This window comes from Pelophylax lessonae (genome assembly GCF_965119305.1).
Source record: "Pelophylax lessonae genome assembly, chromosome: 5".
Classification (NCBI taxonomy): domain Eukaryota; kingdom Metazoa; phylum Chordata; class Amphibia; order Anura; family Ranidae; genus Pelophylax; species Pelophylax lessonae.
In genome coordinates this window covers 240,171,102-240,193,421 of record NC_138772.1, presented here as the reverse complement: position 1 = coordinate 240,193,421, position 22,320 = coordinate 240,171,102, and the positions used below count along the sequence as shown (strand labels likewise).

Sequence of the window (22,320 nt, the reverse complement as noted above, 5' to 3'; positions counted from 1 at the left end):
CAGAACCTGATAAAATCAACAAATTTCTTAATAAACTGTCCCTGCCCTCGCTGACACCCCAAGACTTTGATTTTCTAAACTCTCCGTTCACCCAATCGGAGTTACATAAAATTATCCGCTCTCTACCTAAAAACAAGGTTCCGGGTCCGGATGGCTTCTCGGCGGAATATTATCAGACATTCTGTCCCCTTTTGACTCCACACTGTCTATCGGTCTTTACCGAAGCCACAGCCCGAACAAGTTTCCCTCAGGAAATATTAACGGCCACCATAGTTACCCTGCCCAAAACGGGGAAACCTCCCACTACACCTCAAAACTTTAGGCCGATCTCTCTACTAAATGTAGATGTTAAAATATATGCAAAGGCTATTGCAACCCGCCTGGCCACGGTGATGCCAAATTTGGTTCACATGGATCAGGTGGGTTTTATATCGGGCCGCCAAGCTCCTGACGCCACCAGACGTATGCTCAATTTAATCCATTTGTCCCAGTCGCAGCGGAGGCCTTCTCTGCTCCTAGCTTTGGATGCGGAGAAGGCCTTCGACAGGGTACATTGGGGATACATGACCCAAGTATTACATAAATTTGGCTTTTATGGCTTCATCCGTTCGGCCATCCTGGCCCTATATTCCTCCCCCTCAGCGCACGTGCTATGTGACGGTATGTACTCCTCGCTTTTTAATATCACGAATGGGACACGTCAGGGATGTCCATTGTCCCCCCTAATCTTTGACCTTATCATGAAACCTCTAGCAGCAAAAATTAGATCGGACCCTAATATTCTAGGCATCACATCTAAAGGCACTCACCACAAAATAACATTATTTGCTGATGATGTAATTCTTACCTTAACAGACCCTGTTCATTCCCTTCAAGCGGCACAGGAGGTGTTCAAGCAATTTAATGCTATTTCCTACTGCAAAGTGAATACCACTAAGTCACAGATTCTGGGACTTGGTATTGACAATAACACAAAGCGCGTGTTGAAAAACAAGTTCCCTTTCCCCTGGGCCGCGGACCATATAAATTACTTAGGCATCCGACTTACCCCGGATGTCTCTAATTTTTTTTTTGCTCCAATTTTTGGCCATTGCTACAGGACATTCGTCTGGAAACAAATCGCTTGCGGAAATTTTTCTTGTCATGGTCAGGTAGGCTGGCGGCGGTGAAAATGCTTCTCCTCCCAAAAATCCTATACTATTTTAGAACACTACCTGTCCGTATCCCTAACTCTTATTTCCGCAAACTACAATCCCTTATTAACTGTTTTATTTGGGCTGATAAAAGACCTAGGGCCAACAGTAGACTCCTGAAGAAATCTAAAATGGCTGGTGGTATGGGTGTACCCATTTTTAAGGATTATTATACAGCGTCCCTTTTAGACCAACTACGGTGCTGGTTTTGCCCTCCGAACACTAAACACTGGACGAACCTAGAATCTGACCATGTATCCCCGAATACACTGAGAAATCTATTCCTGATTAGCACCAATTTAGGTACTCGACACATTCGACCACATCCACTTATCTTCCCATCTTTAGAGGCCTGGAAGACTTTGTCCACGCACCACATAAATTCTAAGGAATGCCTAAGGATACCGATCCCCTTAGAATCGTTAAAGTTCCTGACGCAGGATGTAAACCTCAATGTGTGGACACAAAAGGGGGTCTCAGTAATAGCAGATTTAATTACACAGGATAATGTAGCCCCTTTTAGCTCCCTTGCATCTCGATTCCACCTACCCCAATCAGAAATATTTACATACATTTTGCAGTCCACCCCAGGTGCCAACTACAGCATGGAATTTTTGTTGACTAACAATCACCCCGCAACAAAAGGCATATCAATCTTTTACAACCTACTGCAAATGAAAACTATTTTTGTAAAAACCCCACAAATGCTTAAATGGGAAAGAGATCTGAACATAACACTCACGGCAGATCAATGGATTAAGGCGTGCAGGTGTGCAAACTACTGGGAATCTGCCCAAAAGTTTCACCAGAGGTGGTACCTTACGCCACACGTGATTGCAAAATTTTCCAAACAGGCTTCAGCCCAATGCTGGCGACGTGGTGCCCAAGTGGGCACGCTTCTCCACATGGCATGAACATGTTTGCATGTCAAACGTTTTTGGATGGCTGTTTTCCGGTTGATTTCGAGTGTTACAGGTAACCTACTTCAGAAAAACCCAGCCCTTGCGTTATTGAGCATAGGAAGTGAATTGATACACTGCTCCATTAGATATAAAAATGGGTAAAGAGGCGCTGGTGATCTTTTAGCTGGATATAAATCTTAGTTGGTTACGTATAAAAATCATATATAAAAAAATATATATAGACAATATAGTATATGAGACACGTGCATAAAAAATATACTTATTAAGGTGCTTATTAATATTAATATTTATGTCCCAAATTTTTAATAGTGTATAAATTATATAAATACGGTATTGGTATTTTAGGTGTAACAAACAAAAAAAAATTGTGCTTATAGTGCATAAACTTAATTAAAGTGCAAATGCTGACCTTGATTTTCCAATAAATTATTACGTATTATAAAAGTGCTTAATATCTCCACCAATAAGTTATATTCACATATAATAAATAGAAAAAATTAATAGTGCTCAAAAATTTGTGAAAAAAGTCTCTATGTTTCTGGATTTTTCATGCAACCAAATTGTGCGTTTTTTGTGATCTTTAATTCTTTCTTTAAAAAGTGCTCCAAGTGCTGGGGTGTGTCACACGTGGCCTCTTACCAGCTTTCCACAGGTCACAAGGACCTCCAGCGCATGTGATCCCTTTAAATTGGGTGGATCAAACCTCTCCTCGGTACTTTGTATATCCTGCTCCTACGTTACTCGAGGTGGACAATATAGTCCATACATATAAAGATAGGAAAAAAGCCTCCAATAGTGAAATATTGTTTATTTAGTAAAAAACACACACTAAGGATAACAATTTGCCTCTTACTCTTTGTTGTGCCCTCCTGGCACTGGGCAATTAAGCAGTATGGGTCACGGGTGTTGGGAAGATATCCTCAGGGGATCTGCAGCTCCCTCATGTATCTCTCTCCCTGTTCCGTTTATGCCGATCGGCTTGCGTCCCAGCCACTGCCTCGAATGCCTCTCCTTTTTTCCTTCTTTTCAGGATAGGGATATATTCTCATTATATTAATTAGATTATATAAATATAAATATATAAAAACATTTAAAATTAATTTTAAAATTGTAATTTTTAATAATATACATTGTATTGGAAAAAAGACTGCAAGGGATATATTATATATTTTTATTTTAAAAGACTATAAAAATCCATATAATTCTATAAAATCTTTTAAAATTCTATAAATCTTTTAAAAATCTTTTAAAAATTATTCAGGTAGCAATTGAGGTCTATGTCGGCGTTTAACCCCATAGGTTTCAGAGTCTTTAATCTATGAATCCATACAGTTTCATTCTGTGATATCATTTTTCTCATGTCTGAACCTCTCCAATGATTCACTATTTTATCTATTCCACAGAACCAAAGTAGAGAGGGGTCCTGGTTGTGGTATATTCTGAAGTGGTTTGATAAACTGTGCTTTCTGAAACCTTTTTTAATATTGTCGACATGTTCCCCAATTCTCTTCGCTAAGGTGCGAGTAGTGCGTCCAATATATTTTAGCCCGCAGGGGCAAATACACATGTATGTAACGAATCTGGTGTCACATGTGATAAATTGTTTTATCTCAAATTCTCTGTTATCTGATGAGAAAAACTTGTGCTCGATCCTTTTCTTGAAATTGCTTGTCCTGCAGGCTTTGCATCTTCTGCACCTATAAAAGCCATTTTTTGCAAAGAACATCTGTTGTCTTTTAGGTGGATCTGGTACATTTTTTGCTAAAATATTGCGTAGTCCCGGGGCCCTTTTATAAATAAATTTCGGATTTTTTGGAAGGAGTGATTTTAGTGTATCATCTCTGAGGAGAATATGCCAGTTTTTCTTTAAACAATATTCAACTTCCTTGTATTGTGTATTAAACCCCGTTATAAAGGCAAGTTCAAAGTTGGAATTTTCTTTTTTCTTCTTTTTCTTGTTCCTTAGAAGGTCTTCTCTCTTCATTTCGGATATTTTCTTTTGGGTATTTTTTAGGTCTTTTTCTTTGTATCCTTTTTCTTTAAACCTTTCTATTAATTTATCTGTTTGTGTATTGTAGTCTATCAAGTTCGTACAATTCCTTCTTATCCGGGTGAATTGCCCTTTGGGTATGGCCTGTATCCACGCCGGATGGTGGCAACTTCTTTTAGAGATATATCCGTTTGTGTCCACTTTTTTGAAGAAGGTCCTTGTGTTTAAAGTGCTATTGTGCTTATATATCTCAAGGTCTAAAAATTGTACCGTATTCTTATCCATGTTTCCAGTAAATTTTATCTGGTATTTGTTGTTATTCATCCTTTTAAAGAATTGTTCCAGGGATTCTTGGGATCCTTCCCACACAACCAAGATGTCATCCAGATATCGACGGTAGTATTTCAACTGTTGTGGGAATTTTGCATAAATTTCTTCCTCTTCCCATTTGGCTAAAAATATGTTTGCTACGCTGGGAGCATAACGTGCTCCCATGGCTACACCCTTTATTTGCTTGTAGTATTCATTCTTGTACCAGAAATGGTGGTTTGACATAGCCATATTTAAGCCTTCCAGTAGAAATTCTCTTTGGGAATCTTTTAGGTTTGTGTACTTTTCTAAAGCCCATTTAGTAGCACTTAGTGCATCCTGCTGTTTGATGTTGGTATATAATGTCTCCACATCAATCGATGCCAGTATTGTATGTTCGGTGATATTTATATTCTCTAGTGAATTTATTGTTTCCTTGGTGTCCTTTAGAAAGGATCTTCCAATGGCAGCTATAGGCTGAAGAAATATATCCAAATATTCACCTATTCTAGCATATAGGGATTCAATGCCACTAATTATTGGTCTTCCCGGTGGTTGTTGTAAATTTTTATGGATCTTCGGGATTTGATATATCACCGGCATCCGTGGGGCTTTTATGTTCAAGTATTTTCCTTCTTTTTTATTTAGGAGGCCCTTTTTCATCCCTTTGTTAATCCACTGTGTCATTTTCGCTTTTAATTTATTGGTTGGATTTCCGGACAATTTTAAGTACGTTTCTTGATCATTTACGATTCGATCCAGTTCTTTTATATAATCTTCTTTTTTCAGGATCACTAGACCTCCTCCTTTATCCGCTGGTCTAATAATAATATTTTTCTTATTTTCCAGACTTCTGATGGCTTCCCAAACTTCTTTGGTATTTTTAGTTGGTTTTCTTTTTAACATTTGCACTTCTTTTTGTACAATATTTCTAAACACTTGAATATATTGGTATGTGCTCGATTTGGGGTTAAATATTGACTTGTTTCGAAGTTGGGTATGTTGGTATTCTGGTCCTTCTTCTTCTCCTACCCCTTTCTTTTGTTGTTCAGCAAAAAATTTTTTGATATTTAATTTTCGTATAAATTTTTCTAGATCAATAAAGGTTTCAAAATGATCTAGAGATTTAGCAGGGGCAAATTTCAAGCCTTCTTGTAATATTTTCAATTCAGATGTTGTAAGTTCCACCCCTGCTAAATTAAAAATCCCTTGTTCTAACCGTCCCTTTTCCGTTTTCTTTCTCCCTCCTCTGCATCCTCTTTTTTTGCGTTTTCTCTCATGTTGACCCAATAGTTGTCTTTCCAGGATTTCACTTCCCCCTGGGGCTTGAATTGTCCAGAGGGCCCTGGTTTTTGTCCATCCTGGGGATGAGGGTATATATATTGTCCTGAGGAACCTGGTTTTTGACCATCAGAGGGGTATGTATAGTTATATTGGTTGTTCCTATATTCCTGATGGGAAGGGAGTCGTTCTCTCTCTCTATATCCTCCCGGGTGTTCTTGTCTAGGTCTTTCTGGGGGGTGATTATAATATTCTTGATCGTTTCTATATGATGTCGGTCCCTCTCCTCCTCGAGGGTGTTGATAATAATTATCATATTGATAGTTTTTCTTATATCCTCTCCCTCTTCCACGTCCTCGTCCTCTTCCTCTTCCCCTACCTCTGCCTCTCACCTGTTTGTATAGGGGCTGTTGGGGGGTTTGTTGGGAAGCATAGGGTGTAGAGTTAGAGTTTCTCCTTTCATAGTTGTAGTTCTCCCTTGCCTTTGGATATTCCAGATATCTAGGGGTAGAAAATTCTTCCCTATTTCTTAGGGGTGAGAATCTATTGCTGGTGGGAATCAGAATAGTATTCACTGTAGTATCACCCTCATCATCTTCACAAATAGTAGGGGTCATCTCCTCTCTCCTTGGGTTGTTATGTGGTGTTACTCTGAAATCTTTCAAGAGATTTTGTCTTACTTCTAGGTGACTATGTTCTCTTTCTGGGGATGATTCCCTTGAATTAACACCTATCACCTCCTGCCATTTGTAGACTGTGCCTTTTTTGTAATCCTCAATATCACGTTGGTATTTTTTAATTTTTTTCTTTTTTATATCAGTGTCGTATTGTGTGATGTGTTTTTGCATCATTATAATCTTATCTTTATATTCTTGTGTCTCTGTAAGTGGAGCTAATTTCTCTTTGATGTTCTGTATTTTTGATTCTATGATGGTTAATTTCGTTTTCCTTCTTTTAATTAAGAGTTCCATAAGTTGTTTTTCTTTACTATTAAAAAATTTGAACCATTCTTCCATAGAGGTTTTATCCTCTAGCCCGTCATTGGGATTCACATCCCATCTTAGTCGCCTGGGGGTGATATCCTCCTCAATATATCTATCAAAGGTAGTAATATCCCACCAGGTCCTAATTTGTCTCTCCAGATTGTACTGTAACTGTTTAAAGTTTTGGGACATATTTACTTCGTTAATTGATCGTTGTTGGAAGATTTCACTAGAATTATAGGTTCTCTCTTTTAATAAATTAAAAACATCCATTGTTCCAGTTGATTTTGAGCCGGCTGCCATTCAATAAGGTGCTTAAATAAGTACCCAAAATATCAGTAAAAACGTTGGCGAAGGCGCCTAGCTCTTTCTAAAGATATTAAAACCTGCTGCCCCTTTAATTGTTTGAAACAATAAATAGATATAAAAATGGGTAAAGAGGCGCTGGTGATCTTTTAGCTGGATATAAATCTTAGTTGGTTACGTATAAAAATCATATATAAAAAAATATATATAGACAATATAGTATATGAGACACGTGCATAAAAAATATACTTATTAAGGTGCTTATTAATATTAATATTTATGTCCCAAATTTTTAATAGTGTATAAATTATATAAATACGGTATTGGTATTTTAGGTGTAACAAACAAAAAAAATTGTGCTTATAGTGCATAAACTTAATTAAAGTGCAAATGCTGACCTTGATTTTCCAATAAATTATTACGTATTATAAAAGTGCTTAATATCTCCACCAATAAGTTATATTCACATATAATAAATAGAAAAAATTAATAGTGCTCAAAAAGAGAGGCATTCGAGGCAGTGGCTGGGACGCAAGCCGATCGGCATAAACGGAACAGGGAGAGAGATACATGAGGGAGCTGCAGATCCCCTGAGGATATCTTCCCAACACCCGTGACCCATACTGCTTAATTGCCCAGTGCCAGGAGGGCACAACAAAGAGTAAGAGGCAAATTGTTATCCTTAGTGTGTGTTTTTTACTAAATAAACAATATTTCACTATTGGAGGCTTTTTTCCTATCTTTATATGTATGGACTATATTGTCCACCTCGAGTAACGTAGGAGCAGGATATACAAAGTACCGAGGAGAGGTTTGATCCACCCAATTTAAAGGGATCACATGCGCTGGAGGTCCTTGTGACCTGTGGAAAGCTGGTAAGAGGCCACGTGTGACACACCCCAGCACTTGGAGCACTTTTTAAAGAAAGAATTAAAGATCACAAAAAACGCACAATTTGGTTGCATGAAAAATCCAGAAACATAGAGACTTTTTTCACAAATTTTTGAGCACTATTAATTTTTTCTATTTATTATATGTGAATATAACTTATTGGTGGAGATATTAAGCACTTTTATAATACGTAATAATTTATTGGAAAATCAAGGTCAGCATTTGCACTTTAATTAAGTTTATGCACTATAAGCACAATTTTTTTTTGTTTGTTACACCTAAAATACCAATACCGTATTTATATAATTTATACACTATTAAAAATTTGGGACATAAATATTAATATTAATAAGCACCTTAATAAGTATATTTTTTATGCACGTGTCTCATATACTATATTGTCTATATATATTTTTTTATATATGATTTTTATACGTAACCAACTAAGATTTATATCCAGCTAAAAGATCACCAGCGCCTCTTTACCCATTTTTATATCTATTTATTGTTTCAAACAATTAAAGGGGCAGCAGGTTTTAATATCTTTAGAAAGAGCTAGGCGCCTTCGCCAACGTTTTTACTGCTCCATTAGACCTATCACTATGCAAATTTTATTTTCAGCCAAAGCAGGGCTGATGAGAAAATGGAAATCTGATGAGGTCCCTGAAATACATGACGTTATTAGACTTCTCAAGGAAGTTCACGTTAATGAACGTATTATGGCCTTGAAGGAAGGTTCTTTACAAAAGATATGTCAATTTTGGAAACCCTGGCAGGAATATACACATGGTACATGATTCTTGTCTTCCCAACACAGTCCATTATTCTTTATTGTTCTGACATGTTTTCTTTTCTGTTATGTGATTTGAATTATTAAGTCATAAAGAGCGGTTTCACTGATTTCAATTTCTCTCTGAAATCAACGGCATTATAGTTTACCTCAAGACTTGTTGTTCATCTGCTGTTGTTATCACGATTATATGACTAACTGCTCCAAAGTTTGTATACTTTGTCATGTTTATTTTCTAAAATTCAATAAAAATGTATTTGTTAAAATTCTATGTGTGTTCCCGCTGTAGTCCTCAAGAAATGTGCCACATCCCAGAAATTGTAATTTGAACAATATAAATTCCCCTGGGGGTGGGACTTTATAGGCACAATTGATAGTAACAAGAAAAATGTAATATTAAAAATGTTTATTTTATTACACAAATATGAAAACAAAAATAGACATAATGGTATCTTGATAAAACAGATTTAGCAAGCAATAATGTATGCAAGATAATTTGATTTTGACTCAACCCTCCAGTTCAGACCAAATATCCGACGCGTTTCGAGGTTTAACACCTCTTCATCGGGGATAATGCTGAAATCTTTTCTGTAAGCGTCAAAAAGGATATATGTAACACATGATATCTTAGATGATACTATATATCTAAAAATGACATTATCCAATACATGAAATGCCATTAAAACAGGATTTAAATAAGATTACACTTACATGGTTGGTTTGCCTAACACAAACATGAAGCTTGCTGCTTTAAAAACAAGAAATACGTTGGAACCCAGACATTGCTGTATATTCAAGAAGTGGATCTATGGAGACGCATGTGTCTCAAACACAGTGGGGGAGGGTGTACCCTCAATACACTCAGGACAGCTGGAGTCCAAAGGTGCTTAGCAAAGCAGGCGAAGAGCAAAACATGCCAGAGCTGCAATGTAAGAGATATATAGTAGGCATACTGTCAATATATGCTGAATGCCAGAAAGCAGTTGAGACTGGTTATGTGCAAAAAACAGTCCCAAATGGATATACTATATTCATATGTTTTAGATATTCAAAAATATTAAGAGAATATTTAGAAAAAAAGGGGTATGCTTATATGGCACAATACGGCTGTGAAGCCAATTGTGAATGATAAAAAGTTCATATGACAGAGCTGGACTAAATGTCACACATTGGGGTTCAAATCGGCTAATAAATAATTTAATGTATGGTGTAATATTTGACAAAGTGTCCCGAATAGGCTTAAATAGATTATATAAAATCTCAAAAATAATTAACTAAGAGAAGCCAGAAATAACCCCCAAACAAACATTATCTTACCTCGGTGTTAGATAAAGATCATTAGAGCCAAATGCTGCATATGTTCCTTCTCCCAGTGGTGGGTTGCACAAATGACCACCGCTAGGAGCCGGATGATATAATGCCAGCACAGGTGAATCTAATTGCATGATTGCAAATCGCCTGCCGCCAGCTGAGGGCTCCCTGGGCGGTGCCTGCCGGCCCAGCCCACACACGCTAGGCGCACAAGGATGTGCGTCATCGCATATGAGGGGGGCGTGACCGGCAAGGCGCATCCCACCAGCACGGAAGTGATGTCACCGTAATTGCGCAAGCAGGGACACTAACAGGAAGCGCGGTGGACACCATATTGGTGTCAGCAGTGGAAGACCCGCGCTGCCTGGGGGGCGGGCCAAAAGGCGAGCCCCTCCGACCGTGCCGGGCTGACTGAGTGTAAGAGGGCACCGAAGCCCAGCCTAAAGGGTAACGGACATTGGTTATCCCACAAGGGATTCATGTAACAAAATAGTGATACAGTGTCAAGGACCATTGACAACAGAGTTAAAATTGTTATCTATATTGTGCCTGGAATAAAAGCACATGCATTATTAAAAAAGCAAAAAAGAGCCAATTAGACTTATTGACAGCCTGAATGGGTGAAGAACGATCCCTGTTTTTTTACACATAATATTTAGCAGTCATTGTCATGAGGGAGAAAGAGACAAAGGCAGGAGAGAAGGTTCACATGGTAGAGAGTACAAATCCCCACAGGTCTCAAACCAGAAAAATACAATATCAATTCCCTAAAAGAGAAACTATGAATGGGGAATTACGTGCTTCATTTTTCCATACCTCCTGATCTCAAACCCTCCAAAAAGGGCTTGAAGGAGACTGTCTCGTTCAAACCTGGAGGTTCAGTCGCCTTTAAAAGATAAATCCATTTAAGCTCCAGTTGTAGGAGACGTTTATTCCAGTCCCCGCCTCTGGAGCCAGGATGGATATGATCGAGAACGAGAAATTTAATTTTAGGGAATCTTCCAGAATGGACAAGGGTAACGTGACGCCCCAATGGTAACTCAGGATCACATATTTGCATACTTCTAATATGTTGGTATATACGTCTCCAGAATTCCAACTTGGTTTTCCCGATGTAAAAACAAATGCAATCGCATAGCAGGAGATATACAACTCCGTTTGTGCAGCAATTCGCAAAATGTTTTGATTGAAATTTGGTACCATTGGGTAGGATGGGATTGTGTTGTACATGCATGTATTTGCAATAGTTGCAAGATCCACACATGTATGTCCCCTTGTATTTGCAAGGGTTGAAACTGGAGTGTTCTTTGAACTCGCTACGGACCAATTTATCCCTTAATGCCGGGGCCCGCCTAAAGGTGAATTGTGGCACCTGTGGCACATGAATACCTAATGTTGGGTCTAAGGCCAAAAGGTGCCAATATTTCGTCACAATTTTACGCAGATCTTGATGTTGCTGAGAGTAGCCAGTGATTATTCTCAAGACCTTGTTGGTTTTACGTATTTTAGGTGTCATAAGTTCACTTCTGTTGCTAGTTAGAGCCTTTTTCTATGCTCTTTTTAATAATTTATTAGAGTATCCTCTCAGTGACAATCTGTCTCGTAGGCCATTGGCTGCTATTTTAAATGTATCAAGGTCAGTGCAATTACGTCAAAGACGTAAATACTGGCCAACAGGGATGGACCGTATTAGAGGTTGGGGATGTAAACTGGTAGCATGAAGGACGGTGTTGCCCGCAGTGGGCTTACGATAAGGCCACTGCGGAGAACACCATCCTCACCCTTTAACACTTCGAATTGGACCTAATACTGATCCAATTCCCTACTCACCAGTTCCGGCTATTCCAGCAGCCACCCCCTAGCCGTGTCATTAGACACTACAGGGGACATACACAAGCCTACTGATATTTTGAATATTCATCATCTTGATTTGGACCCCTGTTTGGACTGGATCGCTCCCATGTCCGCCGTGGGGGTATCTATCCCAGTTGCGATCCCCTAGGTGTCTACCTGCTTTTAGAGTCGGTGTTACACAGTAGCATTTGTTGATACCTATACCCACGCTATTTGCCGCTGAAGAAGCGGTTACCCGCGAAACATGTCGGGCTGAGCTCATGTATAGGCACCCACGTCCAATACACACGTGACCTACCAGCTTTACCACCTCTGGTATTGGTTTGTAGTGGACAGTGTGATCTACACTACCCCTCCGTGGATATTATGCTCTTTTGAGCTTTTTGTTGTATGCTACTGTATGACCTACTGTCAATTGCCTTTTTGCTCTGTACTATTATCTGTGTTTGTTAACACGATAATATTTTTTAATGCTTTATTTTTTGTTTCAATAAAGATTGTTTAAAATTTTATATATATGTCTGATATCTGCTATTGGTCTTGATGACAGTATCCCTATAAAAGTCCCCTTGCCCCCCCCCCCGTCCTTTTTCTTCCAAAATATATCAAGGTATATCTAACTTTGTGTTCTTCTAATGTTTTTTTTTAATTTTACCCACCTCATTACCACACTTCGCACAGTGTTATTAAAAAAAAAGTCTTTAGTGTGCAAAATCTGAATATGTAAATACATGTAAATGTATCTTTTGTGACAAAATACCTTTAATAATGCAGGACTAGGTATTTATGATTGGAAACCTATTCTGAGACACCGCTATATGAAATCATGTATGGCAATGGCATCAACAGGCATAGTGGCACATGCACATTCTAGTCTCCCAGCACATCATGAGCTATGGCTTTTTTACCTAATTTTATTTTTATTTTTTTTACAGTCACCCTATTATATATCAATACAAACTTAGTGATTGTAAAGGATTACCTCGTAAAACAGGTAAAACAATCCATTCGGCACACTCCTCTACCCAGTGAAAGGCTGTGCAGGGGAGGCATATCAGGACAAGTCTGATTATTGGAGAAGAGCAGGCTGAGTTCCCAGCACAGCTAGAGAACTGACCATAGTGTGTTCTGCTGCTTAGTGTGGTTAGTTTTAATAGGAAAGCAGGGGACTGGCAGGAACACCAGGGATTTCACACAAAGGAAGCAATACAATGAGAACAGGAGACTTTTTCATACAAGTACATGGCACATATCAGGAATATGAAATGTCGGGTTAAAAAACGCTTTAATACAGTTTTGTTCCTACATAATGTGCACATGAGTTATTTCTAACTCTGCAGTCAGACCAAAAACATTCTTTACCTTTCTATTATTGACATGATACGGCTTAGCTTAGTGTGCATTCCATACCAAACCACACTTGTAAGTAAATTAAGCATATGTTCTTTTAGTATTTACATAGTACTGTATTTACTATGTACCTGCATGCCAAAAGTACATTATAAATACTGCGAGGATATGATTTGCTTATCCATTCATGTTCATTCTGTATGTCTATGCACATAGTCTTTAGTAAACTGGATGCAGGCATTTAAAAAAAAATATATATATCATTCATATACTGTATATACATTTTTTTCAGGCCCATTGAACTATTCAGAAGCTGCAATGCACAATCAGACCAGGGAGCAATGAATGACATGAAGCTGTGGGAGAAAGGTAGCATCAAGATGCCTTTCATGAACATTCCAGTTCTAGATATTCGAAAGTGTCATCCTGAAATGTGGAAGGCAATTGCTTGTTCTTTGCAAATCAAACCTTGTCATGGTAGATCTCGGGGCAGCATAATTTGCAAGTAAGTGCAATCTATTATCGTGATTTTCTAGTTTTTCTAGTTTTATATATATATATATATATATATATATATATATATATATATATATATATATATATATATATATGTATGAGAGAGAGATGCAAATGGAGAGCTTTCTGTGAACCAAGTCCACAAAGAGATGTACATTTTAGGACCCCCGTCTACTTCTATCCATGGACACAAGTACCTTTGCACAAGGTTTACCCTTGCAGGGATTATCAGCTTTAGGCCTCTTGCACACGATACTCCTGTTTGAGCATCTCCTTTTGGCCTCTTGCACACGATACTCCTGTTTGAGCATCTACTTTTTCCAGACCTTTTTTTTTGTATGTATTTGTGAGTATTTGCGAGTATTCGTGAGTATTTGTATGCATTGAGGCTTAAATTACGGACCAAAAATGCAGATTTTTCTATTTTGTTCTTACTGAAGAATGCACAGCGCTTGTTTACGCGCCTGTGTGCATAGTCACATTACCATTAATGGGCTGTATTTTAGCTCAAAAAGCTGTACTGAGCATTTTCAAGCCGCAAGATGCTCAAACAGGAGTATCGTGTGCAAGAGGCCTTACACAGATACAAAGTAAGTATTCAGCCCCCTGGCTATTTATTCTGCATAGATCCTCAGCCTCACCACAGACTAATCTCTTTCCTCAGGTGTTGGCCTGTTAAAGAGGTTGTAAAACTTGAAAAAGAAACCCCCCCCCCAAAAAAAAAAAAAACCTGTAAGACAAAGGCATAATAGGATAGTATGCATTTCTTACTAGCTCATTATGAAATACTTACCTTAGAATGAAGTCCTCCAGCAGCCCCTGCACATCGCTGAGACAGCTGACATATTCCCCGGTGTTTCTTTTGGGGTTCGCGGGTTTCAGTGCTGTGAGTGGCCAGAGCCAAAACATCTGGTGTGCCAAGGTTCACCATCACTGCCCCATCCTAACACCTAATTTTCTCTTAAATCTTCCAATGTATTGTAGCCCACCTGGACATTCCAAAACATATACAACACGTGATGTATCACATAAGATAAAATCATCAATCTCATACTGATTATTTGTACAGTTCAAGGAAAACATTGTCTTTTTCTTGCTTTATTTCTGTGTTTCTGTGTGGTCTTGCACATCTGATACATCTGAAAAAAATACCTCTACCTTCAAAAACAAGACAATCTTTTTTGTTTTCAGTTGTTTCATTCTGATGACAGGATGTGATAGTTTGGGCCTTTTGTTATTGTTTGAAGCATCCGAAATAACGGAACGACATAAAAAATTATTCAAATTGATTGGGATCCATTTCTTTTTATTCTAGGGAGCGTAGCATGAATTAAAGAAAAAAAAAACACAACATGTTGCATATTAAATGGAAACATATTGCAATAAATAGTTACAGAAAGGTATAAGAGTGAAATAAGCAGATTCCTCCTACTTGGATGGTGCATCCATCAGAATCTCCAAATCATAACATAGCAAAATAATCAGAATATTCCGAAATAACTACCGAAAATGTGAATCAATTCGGAACAACAAATATATGAAAGGAATCTGAAACAAAACAAATGTTTTCATGTGCACATCTCTAGAAGCTATTACAAATTGTCTCTTCAAAAAATGTTTTTTTCTCTATCGTTCATCAAAAGACGCAGCTCTTTATCTTCATGACTCATAGGGTTATGCTCCTCCTTCTAGGAATAGGCACTAGGCAGGAAAAAAAACATAACTACGCCTATGGGGCTGTCCCTGCAGGCATAACCCCTCAGACTCTGCTATCACCAAACAGTTTTGTTCTGCCTAGTGTTAGGAATAGGACCTGGCTCCCTGCTGGGACTTCGGTCTTAGCTGTAACAGGGAAAGTTTTGTGATTTTTTTTTTAACTGGTTATTTCCTGGGGACCAAAATCCAGAGGAACTACAAGCAACAGCTGGCTGCAGATTTGCACTGGATAATCTAGATCCTTAAGGTCTCCCAGCCTGGCCAGCGAGTGCGAGCAGGTTATACTCCCGAACTAGGCCTCACCACGACAGTGCCCTGATGGATGGAGATGAGCCTGTGAGTGGACAGTCTCTCTGGGATGCATCGACCTGGAACACCCTGAGTTGCAGCTTCCCCTTGGCTGACAGCTCCCCCATCCTGGGTGGGAGGTAATCTGTTTTGGATTGGCGCCCACCTTGTACCATGGTATAGTGAGCAAAATTGTCCCCCCAAACACCCTTGGCAGTCACGGTGCGGGCGTGGGCCCCTCCCTGGAATGGTCAGACCTTAGGGGCTCCCTCGGTTCCCTTGTACCCTGGAGGACTAATCTGGTGTACCCCTTGGCATTCCCCTACCCCTAGCAGATTTTACCTTGGGGGGCAGTAATAATGCCCCCATTAAGGCGCTTATTTGAGGGGGGTAGATTGTCCTGGGTGGGTCCCCGGTAAGGGACCTTTTATATGCCTATTGTTCTGGTACCCCTTTGGGGGGTCCTGGGTCCTGGAGACCGCATGGCGTGCTGTGGGGGCCGCCATTTTGCTGTGGTTCATGATGTCTGTGTTCCCATTAGCTTGCATGGGCAGCCATTTTCTATACTTCCCCATTGAGAATGTATGAGCGGCCATTTTCTTGAGGTCCATGGGATAAACATGCATGCGGCATGGCTTTAATATGATAGAGGCAGAGCTTCTTCCTCTTCCTGTGCAGACAGTGTTAGTTTCGTTTTTACACTGATCGGGCTGGATGTGGTTCTAGTAATGTTCCTGGGGTTCCCTGTGGGTTTTACCTCTTCTGCTCTGCTATTATTACATAATAATCAGGGATTGTGAATCCGCAGTAATAGCTGTGGGACCGCGTTTTTCGCAAAAAAAAAAATGTATTTGAGCAATGGAGTTCCAGCATAAAAATTCACCTGCAGACCCCCTGGAAGCGATTGCGGGACCCTCCGGTTCACAGTCGCAGCCAGAAATTGCATTTTTTTTTTTGCAAAGCCTGATGTCAAAAGTGTTTTTTATCATTTCTGGTGCTGCCAGCCGCAAATGCCCTCACTTCCATCAGCAGGGTCTTCAGACTCTGAGATAGACATGGCCGCTGCAGACACAGACCACCCTGAGGTCGGTGTCGCCGCATTCTGATGGTGAAGAGGACCTGTCCTTATCAGCAGCTTCCCGGGAACGGGCATTGGTGGAAGCCCTGATAGTTTCTGTGCGTGAAACCCTAAAATTGGCTGATGAACCTACAGCGACAGATACGCAGGTGTCTTTTGGCTCCCGCAAATCTCATAAATCGGGCAAGGTATTTCCTTTTCTTGACTTGTTTCACACTATTGTGGATGAACAATGGCGATGCATTAAGCACATGTTGGTGGTGCCTAAGCGTTTTGCACGCCGTTATCCTTTTGCGGAGGCGGTGTCCAATAGGTGGACTGGTTGAATAAAGTGACAATGGTACCAGTGGAAGAGTCTCATGGATAGATAGGTGGAATCCTTGTCCTGCCATTTACATGTGGTAGCAGGTCACATTTTAAAGGCTACCTTTGTGAATGTTTTAGTAGCGCAGACTGCTACTGAATGGGTGAAGTTACTGAAAAGTAACTTGGAAACGGCACAACTTCACCCTGTGGTACTGGAACTAATAGACCAGTTGACCCAAGCCCTGGTGTTCATGTGTGATATGTCCCTGGACTTTTTGGTGGCTAGGACGTCCGCAGTGGGGATTGCTACTAGGCACATGGTATGGCTAAAATGCTTGACGGCTGACCAGGATTTTAAGAAGGCTGTGACTGATCTTTCTTTTACAGGGGAGAGGCTGTTTGGATCCTCTCTGGACAAGTTGATCAAAGGTATCATGGGGGGTAAGAGCACTAATCTGCCCTAATCCTCTAAGGGCAAGGTGCCACATACTAGGCCGGGGCCTTCCTTTACTGCTCATAAACGTGTTTTTCGTGCCTCCATGTCGCAAGAAAAAGGTAAACCGTTTAGATCTTCTGGGGGTTCCAAGAAGCCATGATCGGGAAAATCTAAGTTCGGCCAATATGGACCTGCAGACAAGTTCTTCGGCTGCATGAAGGGGTGCCCTCACCCGAGTCTGGGGTGAGGGAATGTCTTTGATTCTTTCAGGAGCCCTGGACCTCCTTGATTCAGGACAAATGGGTTCACTGATCCAATTAAGATACAAGATCGAATTCTGGTTTCGTCTCTCGGACAGGTTCTACCCGTCCAATCTTCAATTATCCCAAGTCCGGTTAAGGGACTTGCGAGGGGCGGTACACGACTTGCTGTCGCAAGGAGTGATTGTGCCTGTTCCCGCTCAGGAACATTTTCAGGGGTTTTATTCAAACCTATTCACCGTGCCCAGAAAAGAAGGCAAAGTGCATCCTATCCTGGATCTCAAGGCCCTGAACTGCTTCATGCGGGTACAGAGGTTTCAGATGGAGTCTATCCACGCCGTAGTAGTGTCTCTGCATCAGGGAGATTTCTTAGCCTCCATAGATAGCAAGGACGCATATCTACACATCCCTATTTACGCTGGACACTAGCGGTTTGTTCGCTTTGTGGTAGCAGAGGCGCATTATCAATTTGTGGCGTTACTCATTTGGTCTCGCCTCCACTCCAAGAGTGTTTACCAAGGTACTAGCACTGGTATTAGCACTGCTGCGCCGGCGGGGGAATGTGGTACTGGGATACCTGAACGATCTCCTGTTGAGAGCAGACTCTCATTCAGTCTTGTTCAAGAAATCCACGCTGACTCCGGTTCTGAGACTGGATTATCTGGGCTTGACTCTGGATTCAGCCTTGGCGAGGGTTTTTCTTCCCCCGGACAAGCTGCAAAAGTTGCAGGGGGTGATTCAGTTGTTGTTGGACAACGATCTGTCCTCTCTTCGAGTTTGCATGCAAGCTTTGGGTCTAATGGTATGGACCTTTGAGGAGGTTCCATTTGCTCAGTTCCATACAAGGCCTTTGCAAAGGGAGATTCTTGTAAAATTGAACGAGGATCCAAAGTCCTTGGATTCTTTGATTCGGTTGAGCCACAACACAAAATCTGCTCTGTTGTGGTGGATTCAATCTCCAGCACTGTGGCAGGGCAAGTCCCTCCTTCAGTTGTTTTGGATGGTGGTAACCATGCACCCCAGCCTGTCGGGTTGGGGTGGGGTGCTGGGGAAGCTCTGTGCCCAGGGTACCTGGGCGATGGAAGAGTAAAAACTTCCGACAAATGTTTTGGAGCTCAGAGCAAAAAGCCTTGTCTGAGTCATTAGACGACTCGTCTGCAAGGTTGTCCGGTTCTGATTCAATCAGACAATGCCACAGTTGTGGCTTACATTAATCACCAGGGGGGCACAAAGAGTGTCTTGGCTACCAAGGAGGTGGCCGAGATTCTGGTCTGGGCAGAAAGCTTTGTTCCAGCCCTCTCTGCTGTACGCATTCCAGGTGTGGAAAAGTGGCAGGCGGATTACCTGAGTCGTGTAGAAAAGAAATCAGGTGCGCTAAAATTCACTGGTGTCACAAATCAGGAAAAGGTGTGACACTATAATGAGTGTCCCCCATATACCTGTGATGTGTTTCCAAAATTGATGTGCACTTGAACGGGTGTACAGTAAATACTATGCACCCTGGTGCATATACTTGGGTGTGTTATGGTGAATAGGTGATGATAAATGGATAATGTGATACCAACATAAACCAACAAAGTGCACAAGTAATTCAAAGAAAAAGTGTCCAATATTTCAATGGTTGCCACCTCAGTGTATAGTCCATATACATATAAAAGTGCATAAAGTCCCAATCGTCCCCTCACAGGCTAAAGTAAAATCCACTCTGTGGGTTCCTCTAGATCCGTGGGGTGCAGATGGGTTCCACCACCTTTGTGGGGATTAGCCCCTTACCATAGAGAGAAGAGGTTAAGGACGGATAATCAGCCCAGTAGTGTCTTGGGAATTCAGGGAGGTCACCGTGAAATAATCAGATAGTAAGTGTGGCCTCTTACCGGATCGCTCAAACCAAAAGGCGACTGTCTCACTGATCTTTCGGTGTCTCAACCCAATCCCGGTCCACTCTTGTTCTGGGTGTTACTCTCCGCACAGGTGAGGGCTTCCACGTGTATCTCACAGAAACAGAATCAGACCATAGCGCAGTACCTTTGACAATTTATTAAAACAAAAGTATCCAGTGCACTTACAGTTAGATGTTAACTAATGGACACAGGAAACCGATACCGATATTGGAGAGGCCGTGGCCGCCTGCAGTGCGGTCCTCGGCAACTTGCAATGACAATGCGGCGCTCCTCTGTGACGCGTTTCCACTAAACAGTCGTCTACGGAAATAGGAGTAAGCCAGCACCGCCATCATCCGCCCTTAAATATCCTGATGTACACCGAACTTCCGGTGTCTGCAATGTATGTCTTTCCCAGTGCACACAGGAAGTGACCTCACACCCAGGTCTGCCTAGGAGACTTCCTGTCTCTGAAGGGGATAAACATCCGGGTCAAAGGCCGGGGATGTCAGTCTTCCCCAGTGCACACAGGAAGTGACTTCACACTCGGGTCTGCCTAGGAGACTTCCTGTCTTTGAAGAAGGTAAACATCCGGGTTAAAGGCCGGGGATGTCACCCTTCTCCTGAGCCTATCAACAGCTGAATTGTAGGCTGAATAGGACTTGCAGCGACCGGAAGCTGGGTCTTAAGGAACTGAATGTATACATAAAAAAGGTAATCTAAAGCACGATATTCCATTCCGCTGTTTTGCAATACAGCGGTGGAACATACTCTGCTAATTAAGTAACATACACCAATTAAAATCATAAAACAATATAACAATATAAAAATTGCCTTGTGTTATATCTTACGCTTAATAGGCAATGGGTAAAAGCTCTAAAAAAATATGAAAGCCAATTGGGGCCAATTCATCCGACTAATCGAATAGAATGTCCCAATGTAAGGTGGGGAAGATGTTATGAGCGACTATTCTAATGGATCTGGTACGTGTTCAGCTATTGTTGATAAATGCATTAATATCCAGATCTACATTATGTCCTAAGGGGCGGGAGCTCTTTAGCTGATATATCCAGAAGGTTTCCCTTCTGGATATGGTCCTCTTCAAATTGCTTCCTCGCCAGTGGGGGGTGTATTTTTCTATTACTATCACCTCCAAATCTTGATGGTTTTTGTGGTGATGTGTGGCAAAATGTTTAGATAAGCTATGACCTGGGAAGCCTTTCCGGATGTTTGCCAGATGTTCACAGACACGGATATTGGCTGTTCTAATGGTCCTGCCTACATACTGTTTCTTACAACTGCATGTCACGAGGTATATGACCCCTTTGATGTGGCAGGTAATAAAATCTTTTATGGGGAAACTTTCTCCAGTGACGGTTGACACGAAGGAATTGGTTCTCTTGGTTTTGGCACTTCTACATAGATTGCAGCTCCTGCAGGGAAAATATCCCTTCAGGTTGGGGAAAAACTTAGGAATCGGAGGTGGTTCTACAGGTGTCCGGGCTATTGTTTCTTTCAGGTTTTTAGCTCTTCTGAAGATCATCTGTGGTCCTGTCGGAAGGACTGGGCCCAGGATCTTGTCCTGCCTTAGTATGTTCCAATGTTTACGAAAAACATGGTTCATCCACCTATAGTTGCTCGAGAACTGTGTAACGAAGGCGAAGTCGAAACTTTTCTTGACTACTTCTTCGCTACGTTGAATAACCAGTTCTTCTTGTTTGCAATCTTCCAAATCCTTCATCTCACTCTCTAGGGTTTTCCGATCGTATCCCTTCTCTATAAAGCGCTGTTTCAAGATCCCCGCTTGTGTACAGTAGTCGGAGCGTTCCGTGCAATTCCTTCGTATCCGCCTGAATTGCCCTCTGGGGATGGACTTTAGCCATGCTGGATGATGGCAGCTATCAAGGGAGATAAACCCGTTTTTATCAGTGGGCTTGTGGTAAGCACTTGTTACAAATCTATTCCCTCTTCTTAAGATGACCAGATCAAGATAGTGTACTGCCTCCGTACTCCAGGAATAGGTGAACCTAATACCCCAACTGTTACGGTTAAGGTTTACCATAAATTGATGTAAACTCTCCTCATTACCTCTCCAGATGAAGATGGCATCATCTATGTAACGCCGCCAGAATAGCAATTCCTGTATCCTGTCAGAGAAGATGTTCCTATCCTCCCAAAGTGCCATAAACAGATTGGCGAGGCTGGGGGCAAATTTAGCCCCCATCGCCACGCCTTTCTTTTGAAGGAAGAACTTGTTCCCAAAATAGAAGTAGTTGTGTTCCATGCCGAATGTTAATAATTCAAGAATAAATTGCCTCTGCTGGAGTGAAATCTCATGGGCCTGGTCTAGGAACACACTGACCGCCTCATACCCCAGGTCATGAGGAATGACCGTGTATAAGGACGTGACGTCCGCGGTGACTAATAGAACATCACCATCCACTTCTAAGTTGGTTATCTCCTGTATACACTGGGAGGTGTCCTTCAAGTAGGCCGGGGTATCTCTGACCAAAGGTTGCAGGAAGAAGTCCACATATTTGCCTATTCTGGATGTTACGGAGTCTATTCCGCTCACTATAGGCCTCCCTGGCGGTTTAATCAAATTCTTGTGGACTTTCGGGAGGTAATAAATGATTGGTATGCGTGGAGCCAGTGGAAC

The 22,320-nt window shown here is 41.0% G+C and overlaps 1 protein-coding gene across 3 annotated transcripts in view; it reads left to right on the top strand.

The window, feature by feature from the left end:
- The window catches only part of RECK (reversion inducing cysteine rich protein with kazal motifs), a gene marked incomplete at its 3' end in the record, with an annotated part of 1,214,950 nt that overhangs the window by 824,977 nt on the left and 367,653 nt on the right, over window positions 1-22,320 (top strand). For all 3 annotated transcript variants that reach the window (XM_082258598.1, XM_082258597.1, XM_082258599.1), the window contains exon 11: window positions 13,474-13,686. In XM_082258598.1, coding sequence (XP_082114724.1) covers window positions 13,474-13,686 — 213 coding nt within the window. The remainder of the gene's footprint in view (window positions 1-13,473; window positions 13,687-22,320) is intronic.